An 8,098-nucleotide genomic window follows, 5' to 3' on the forward strand; every position below is an offset into this window, starting at 1 on the left:
CATAATTGTGACTTTATATCACACAATGTGACTTTCTGTATCACAATGCAACTTTATATCTCATAATTGTGACTTCATTTCTTGTAATTGAAAATTTCTCAGTGTGACTTTATATATTTTTAATCACTTTTATTTATTTCTTTAAACAGAGCGGCAACAGGCTTCCAGAGGAACCAGTGTATTAATGCTGATAACCTAAATATATTTTACCAAACACATGCACTAAACACACAGTAATGATGGAAATCCTGACCTGTCCAGGTTTTGAGTGAAATTGTCGCCGCTGGAACACTCATGTTTCAAGCGTTGAAAAAGTGTTCGGCCAAGGGCAGGCTGTATTCCATTAACATTTTGAAATGATGGAGAGAAATCTGAAGTCCAGAAAAACTCACATAGCTGACAAAGAGAAAGATTACTGTAGTTATTTGCAGTTATAGGTGGTTTTGAATTTACATTATGTTCGTATGGAATGCTCTGAGACACAAAGGCAATGGAACAATACACATATGAATTATGGCACTGGCTTGCATTTCATGTCACAGACTCTGACCTCTTCTTTAGGGATGGTCTTTGCTTCTTCTAAAGACAGTCGAGATAGAAAAGGCCCCATCATTGTCAACACCGTAGCGTTCAGCCAGGGCATTTTGGCAGGACATATATGGACCGCTGTTGAAGCTAAAAAAACAAAGTGTATAAATATATATATATTTTTAATTATCAATAATTCATATTTCTGCTAAATATAATTAATCTCCTCTCTTTGTATTTCTGCATTATTTATCTTTGGTGTTTCTCTTTCTTCATTCTTCTGTTCATGATCCACGGTATCATTACAATTCTATCTACAGTATAAATCTTTTCTTTCAGAAACACGCTTGTCTGTCTTTGTATTTAGCTTTTCTTTTCTAATGTTTCCTCTCCACCTTCTTCACCACTTTGCCATCTCATTTCAGTTTTCAGTTCTTTCATTGACTTCTTTCCCATTTACCATTTATCATTGGATGTTGAATCCCTTGAGCTCCTAGTACATTCATCACAGTCTTCACAGCATTTTCTAGATTAGTCAAGAGAATTGATGCATAGATTATATTATTATATTATATTATATTGTATTACCATTATATTATCAAATTTTAAATGATCAGGTCTGTTCTGATGAAAAAAAGCTTTCTCATCACTCAAAACTTACGGATGATAGGTTTTTCCAGTGATCCAGAAGGCTGGATTCTAAAGGCAGGTGCTTTCAGATGGCATTTAAATTCATTTAGTGCAACTCTCACTTTGATCCACCCTATAATCGCATTCCTCTGTTCCTCAGACAGAACGCTGAACACCTCACCAAACACCTTCATCCTTCAGCATCATGAGGGAGAAGAGAGAACATACAGTACACAAACAAGGAATCAAATTTTTACTTCAGAATTTAGGACTAAGATAAAGATACCCCATATGTTTAGTCAGAGTTTAATGAAGCACAATACGCTCACATTTCAGCCAGATGAGATCTTTGTGAAAATGCAGGCAGCACAAAGCTAGATGGAGGCATTGTTTCTAAGAAGGGTTTAGCCGTCCATAAAAGCTTTGTTAGATCTTCTTTATTGAGCTCTGTTCCATTCTGCATGATTGTCATCCAGGAAAGAGGAGCCATGAATGCCTGCATGAAACAATCAGGACCTCCCTAAGTGTGTGCAAATGTAAAACAAAAAAATAAATAAAGAGAGAGAGAGAGAATGGAAAAAAGGTGTGTTAATGCCATTTTGCCTGAACAGTTTGAACAGTTCTACAAAGCACTGAACACCACATAGATAAGTGCTACCAAAATTATTATATTATATTATATATATTTTTTCTGGTAGTCCAGCACTAACCGTACTATTCCTCATGAGATCAATCATATGGCCCATGTTGGTGCAGTTCCGCATCTTCTCAGCAATGTTCTAAATTTAATGTAGATTTCCCATCAGGATGAACATAAAATAAAGACAAAATATGGACATATGGGTGTCTCTCCTGTGTATCTCTCTGTATGCAAGCCAAAAACATGTATTTGCCAGTAAATGTCCCAAGCACTTAACTAAATCTGAAAGAACCCTGCAAAAGATTCACAAAGAGACTAACAACGTATTTATTCATTTTAAAAGTTGCAAATAGTTGTATTGTTGGATTGGGTTTCGGCTTTGGGTTAGAGTTAGTGACACTTCAGAGGGAGTTTGATTGACAGGCGAGCTGACCAATCATTACGCTGAATCTGCCATGTTTGCCCAACAAACAAACCAGACAAGAGAGTAAATTAACGTTGGTGGATTTGAACTTGAAAATTGTGTGTATTGACGTCTTTCCACGATTGAAAAAAGATACCTTCTGGTGTTCATTCATGTTTATTTCATGCTATAAGTAGTAATGATTGGTTCACGTGCCGCTTGAACTGAGGCGCTAAAGTGATTTGTTGTATTTTTCACTGCGTGAGAAAATTATGTGGGGCATGAGAGTGGCATGGCTTGTCAGACATAGCAACAGTAAAGAGGGAGAGGGTCTTTGCGAAGGGTCAATTGTCTTACTTTAGCTATAGGTAACCATATGCGTGTGTTTGGGAAATTGAGTTACCCAGACTGAGTCCTGCTCTTCTACCGTTTCATTGAACTGTGGTTTAGAGTGAGAGGGGACAGACTCAGGGAGTGAGGAGAGAAGCTCTGGAAAAATAGAGATGGGGTTCTCCATCATCTGTCCATATGAGCTGAAAGATAAACAAAGAAAATGTAGAAGTTTTCCATGCAATGAAATGTGATCTTTAGTATTCAAATATACACCTGGTATATACAGTAGTTGCTTTATAACATTAGCTCAACGGCAGTCTACCTGTTCAGTGAATGGTTCATTCCAGGCACTTGGTGTCCTGAAACAATACAACCACATCATTTAACAAAAGACACAATGCATGACTGAGAAACACAAACACTCTCTCTTTATGACTGGAAACAAAAGGAACAAACATTTGCTGGTTCTTAGTAGTCCAAACTATAGAACAATTGTTATCTGATGTGATAATATACAGTATAATGCATTTATGATGGTAGTAGATTATGATTAGTAATACTTTTTGTTCAGGGTGTGGCAGTGCTGGAATGGATGCAATATGCAAATATATCCTACATTCTTTCCTTGGGCACTTGTATTTGCTTATGGTTTATGCAATATAGCTCCCTTAATTTATTACATTAAACACAGGTGCAACACATAAGTCATTTTGATACCATGATTATGTAAGGCCAAATGTGTTCTGTGTTCAAATTTTACCTTTCTTGAAGCATGTGCTCATCTGTCAGGAAACAAAGGAAATGTAAATATTACATTACAAAACAATGTAAAACAAAAAATGCTGTATGTTCTGAATAAAACGTACATGCACGCATGCAAATGTATGGTTGATTAATGACTGGTGAACAATGCTAATATCAGCAAGTTAGGAATTAATTCATATTCTAATAATAGTTCCATCTTGCATCATACTTGGGCGTTTCTTCACTTTTATGACCCAGAAATTTATTTTATTACTTTATTATTTAAAAAATAAAAATTATATAGGAAGGTTGGACCAAAAAAGTCTGTTTTTACTACATTTTTTATTTTTCAAATGTCTTTTATGTGAATTTTGTTTTACCCTTGTACATCAGACCCAGCCTTTTAATATTTAAATATGAAAATCCATAATAAAAATATAAATTATTTTGTACATTTTTTTGTATTAAGATAATCAAGAAATAAATTGAATTTCAATATTTGTTGTGTGAAAATTATTTATATATATATTTTGTTTCCCTTAAAAATGAGATTTAAGAGCATGACTGAAATTAATATTCATGTGATAAATCATGGGATATGTGAAAGACACAAAGAAAAATTATGGTAAATATCACTTATAAACTGATTATTTTATTGTGAGTTTTCAAGCTGTAATTTAGCTGTAATCAACCTAATCTCTAATCAAGCTGTAATTTAACAAATTGTGCAAAAAGTGTAAAAATTATTATTTAATTGTCTCTGTTTAAGATATTTAATTTGATATCTATGAAGCAGGACAAGAGGTCGGCCATTTTATTAGTGTCATTTCCACGTAATGTTATGAAAACTACATTGTTGGTTCAGAAAAATGACGATTCAAAATAGTGTTTCAATAGTGCCTACAGTTAAAGAAACAACCAATTTATCCTAGCACATCACTGTATTTTCAGTATGAGATATAACTAACTAATGATCGTGTGGTACTAAGTTACCAGTTTCTTGGCCATTTCCCTGAAGTCTGCAGGTATTCTTGGAAATCCTATTGTTGACTGGTTGACAGGCATCTCCATCATGCCCTGGGACATTACTGTAAATAATAACAACACAGAACATTTATACTGAAATTAGTGACATTTTTGTTCATTGTAAGATGCTTCACAAAATATTGTCTCTTTTATTTAAGATCCAAAACTATGAAATTAAAAAATGCAATACTATTAAACCAGTCACCTGTAGTCCACTGGACTAGAAACGAGACGATCAAAACCTCTCTATATAACCCCATTTTGCTGTTCCCTGTTCTCTTTCTCCAGATGAGGCTCTATGGACATTCAATATGGATTTAGATTTCAATGAAATCATCACATTGCAATGACCGCACACAGACATTAAAATAACCATATTACATAATGCTCTACTGCAAATACTTTATCTAGAATGGCAGCTTTATTATCTGCAATGGCATTATCTGACAGAGTAACGCACAATGATGTGATACTAAATAAGATTTTAATATGGTTACATTTAAGGGTTCACCGAAAACGCAAGTCATTTATTTATATTTAAATATTTAAGAAAACAGAAATAAGCGAAAGCAATAAACTATAACAAGGACTTTTAAGATACAGTAAAAATGTGATGGAGGTACTCACTGTGAGCGATGATCTTGAGATGACACAAGTATACTGCAGCTGATAGTCTGCTCAGCAGGTGCACACTGGGTTCATTTCAACATGGTTTTCCTCTCAACCCCACCCAACACAGAATATGGGAGTCTGTCTGTGCAGGTGTGTCAGCTATATGAAATCACATGTGTGGTTTTGTGGGGACAAGATGTGACTTTCCATCACCATGCATTTTTTAAAAAGTGATTTGAAATAATCTAAGGCATGAAGTCACAGACTTATAGCAGTTGCGATTATTATTTGAAATAATACGCTAGACTGAACGTATTGCTTTTTAAGTACATGATTAACTATGTTGGTATAGGGGTTAATGAGTTGATGTACTGTTAAAGTCAGATGCTACATTAAGAGGACAATTAGATGTTTCTGTAAGAATGAGCAGTAACTTATTTGGTCCCTGGTGGCTTGTTAAGTCAAAAAAAGAAACGTGTCACTTGTACAATAGTTCACCATTGGGTAGTGAAACTAAAAAAACAAAAACAAAAAATGTCAACGAATGGCCAAATGTCAAAAACAGCACTAAGTTGGACTGTTAAGTTAGACTTTAAGCTGAAAACAAATTTAGGATAAATCCATGAAAAAAACTGAACGGAAACAAGTAGCTTAAAATGCTCTACCAAACAGTCCATGCTATAAAACATAACAGAAATAATAAGTGAGTAATTAGACCAAGCCCCAGCATGTCTGGACATACTTGAACAGAAAAACCTGTTAAATTCAGCTTAATTTGCCTTTCATCTCTGTGGACTCATTTAGCAAACAAGCCTGGACTGTCCTCTCCCCTGATACACACACACTAATGGTTGCTGATAATAGTATACAACAAAGATGCTTTCATGTATATGTAGGGATCAAGACAGACACACATTGTATAATTTTTCTAGCTTTTATTACAAAACACATTTTTCACTTATTATGGATATTCATTTGCGCATGAATTTTCTTTGGCAGTCCTGGGTCACTGAAATGATCTGTAAAAAAAGAGATGTTGGCTATAATTTAAGAGCATAATTTCACACACATTATTATTGTAGAATCAAATAAGATGTTTATGTGTGTTACGTGTTAAAAAAAAACTGAAGACTCAAGACACATTTCTGTTGTAATATACGCTCAACAATATTTTGAAGAACAATAAATTATTCAATCGAACAAGACTATTTACAGTGGGGCAAAAAAGTATTTAGTCAGCCACCAATTGTGCAAGTTCTCCCACTTAAAAAGATGAGAGAGGCCTGTAATTTTCATCATAGGTATACCTCAACTATGAGAGACAAAATGAGAAAAAAAATCCAGAAAATCACATTGTAGGATTTTTAAAGAATTTATTTGCAAATTATGGTGGAAAACAAGTATTTGGTCAATAACAAAATTTCATCTCAATACTTTGTTATAATATACCCTTTGTTGGACCTATGATGAAAATTACAGGCCTCTCTCGTCTTTTTAAGTGGGAGAACTTGCACAATTGGTGGCTGACTAAATACTTTTTTTCCCCACTGTACATGCTAAATGTGAAGCATTTTATCAAAAGATTCTAAGTGGCTTGCTCGAAAGTGTGCAAATGTGTCTGATACTAATTACCTGCTGCAAATTCACGAATGTCTATAGGCCTTTTCAGAAAAACATCCCTATTAAAAAGAGACACAGAGAGAGAGAATGGATTAATATGAAAAGGCTGCGTGATCTTGATGGAAATGTTTAAAGCAACTTTCTGGGCAGTAACCCAACCTATAGGTCAAAACAACCCAATCGCTGGGTTTGTCCATACTTTACCCAGCGCTGGGTTGTATTTAACCCAGCATTTTTTAAAGGGGTCATATGATGCGATTTCAAGTTTTCCTTTCTCTTTGGAGTGTTACAAGCTGATTGTGCATAGATAAGATCCCTGAAGTTGCAAAGACTAAAGTCTCAAAACCAAAGAGACATTTTTTATCAAAGTTAAGACTCTGCCATTTTAAAGTGAAAACATAAACATAAAGAAACATAAAACATAAAGACTGACCTTAAGAAGTCACTGAGTAACATTTCCACCTCTGGATGAGACCTTAAATATTGTTCATTAGCTATCCTCGTCTTGACCTGGAGCATGTGAAATAACATATGTGAAGTTTAGGTTTTGCTTTAGAAAAATAAATAAATAATCACATTTCCCATACAATTTCTTTAATAAATGCCATATATATCTACTGTTCTTTAGACCAGGTTAATTAGTAGAACTTCATCCAGGGCCAATAAAATTGGCAGACTTTCAGCAGAAGAAAATGAAATACCTTGAACTGGTGCAGCTTCTCCTGCTGCTCGAGGCTTAAAGCGCCCAGATCGAGTTTCTCCAGAGCGCTTCTCTCCGCCATCGATGCGTCTCTGCGCTAGTGTCCCCAAGCACCTGATGTTGACGTGCGTCACGCATTCTGTTGCCAAGCAACATACACTTCCGTATGCTCATATTTGATAAAAAGTCACTCAGTAACATTATGTTCACTACGTCAAATTCTCTCATTTTTAGCTTTCTATTGTTGCATTTTTCCTGGTAATCTACAGTTTTCCTATTATTGGAATTTGTGCTAACGTGATGTTTAAACTTGATTGTGCTCATTTGTGTGAATTGACTACAGTAGTGTAATGCAAATACATATTTACATTTAGTCATTTAGCAGACGCTTTTATCCAAAGAGACTTACAAATGAGGACAATAAAAGCAGTCAAAACTAACAAAAGAGCAACAATATATAAGTGCAAATGACAAGTCTCGGTTAGCCTAACGCAGTACACCTAGCAAGGTGTAAAACACACACACACACACACACACAAAGAAAAACAAGTAGATAGAACAGAAAAAATAGAAAGCTAGTGTTTGTTTGTTTTTTTAATAAAAAAAGAAGATAAATATAATTAAAGTAGAATTAAAATAGAATAGAAAGTGCTAGAGTTAGAGGGTCAAATAAAGGTGGAACAGATGTGAAAAATAAATAAATAAATAATAAGCATCTCCGTTTATGGGCTCTGTTGGCTCAGTTCTCAGTGAGCTGCGGTGGATGATATCATTTATGATGAAATGATCATATAATTTACTCCATTTCCAACGCGTCATGGCAACAAATAAGCGGTGACTAAAGCCCTATTCGCACGGGATT

General features: G+C 34.7%; 3 protein-coding genes across 3 annotated transcripts in view; 1 reads left to right on the top strand and 2 right to left on the bottom strand.

The window, feature by feature from the left end:
• The window catches only part of znf687a (zinc finger protein 687a), a 26,305-nt gene extending 25,236 nt beyond the window's left edge, over window positions 1–1,069 (top strand). The window contains exon 14 of the transcript XR_001607551.1: window positions 1,059–1,069. The gene's annotated coding sequence lies outside the window, so the exon portion shown is untranslated. The remainder of the gene's footprint in view (window positions 1–1,058) is intronic.
• The window catches only part of otoa (otoancorin), a 14,641-nt gene extending 10,077 nt beyond the window's left edge, over window positions 1–4,564 (bottom strand). The window contains exons 1-10 of the mRNA XM_016260123.1: window positions 4,510–4,564; window positions 4,272–4,366; window positions 3,295–3,316; window positions 2,857–2,893; window positions 2,605–2,734; window positions 1,869–1,937; window positions 1,488–1,678; window positions 1,190–1,353; window positions 551–675; window positions 254–396 (exon numbers count right to left, since the gene is read on the bottom strand). Of these exons, the coding sequence (XP_016115609.1) occupies window positions 254–396; window positions 551–675; window positions 1,190–1,353; window positions 1,488–1,678; window positions 1,869–1,937; window positions 2,605–2,734; window positions 2,857–2,893; window positions 3,295–3,316; window positions 4,272–4,366; window positions 4,510–4,564 (1,031 nt within the window). The remainder of the gene's footprint in view (window positions 1–253; window positions 397–550; window positions 676–1,189; window positions 1,354–1,487; window positions 1,679–1,868; window positions 1,938–2,604; window positions 2,735–2,856; window positions 2,894–3,294; window positions 3,317–4,271; window positions 4,367–4,509) is intronic.
• A 1,290-nt stretch (window positions 4,565–5,854) lies between these two features.
• Window positions 5,855–7,471, bottom strand: LOC107573684 (regulatory subunit of type II PKA R-subunit domain containing 1). The gene is made up of 4 exons (XM_016260131.1): window positions 7,238–7,471; window positions 6,970–7,046; window positions 6,549–6,595; window positions 5,855–5,935 (listed from the first exon to the last, which is right to left on the bottom strand). The coding sequence occupies exons 1-4, from the start codon at window positions 7,316–7,318 to the stop codon at window positions 5,871–5,873; spliced, it is 270 nt and encodes an 89-aa protein (XP_016115617.1). The 5' UTR covers window positions 7,319–7,471; the 3' UTR covers window positions 5,855–5,870.
• Between the last annotated feature and the right edge of the window lie 627 nt (window positions 7,472–8,098).

This window comes from Sinocyclocheilus grahami, unplaced genomic scaffold (assembly GCF_001515645.1).
Source record: "Sinocyclocheilus grahami isolate Dianchi unplaced genomic scaffold, SAMN03320097.WGS_v1.1 scaffold2006.1, whole genome shotgun sequence".
In the NCBI taxonomy this organism is placed as follows: Eukaryota; Metazoa; Chordata; class Actinopteri; order Cypriniformes; family Cyprinidae; genus Sinocyclocheilus; species Sinocyclocheilus grahami.

Coding starts and splice junctions, on each gene's coding strand:
- LOC107573684 (XM_016260131.1), bottom strand. CDS start 7,318: ATGGCGGAGAGAAGCGCTCTGGAGAAACTCGATCTGGGCGCTTTAAGC. Junction 6,596..6,969: donor TTACTCAGTGACTTCTTAAG/GTCAGTCTTTAT, acceptor TCTTTTTAATAG/GGATGTTTTTCTGAAAAGGC. Junction 5,936..6,548: donor CATTCGTGAATTTGCAGCAG/GTAATTAGTATC, acceptor CTTTTTTTACAG/ATCATTTCAGTGACCCAGGA.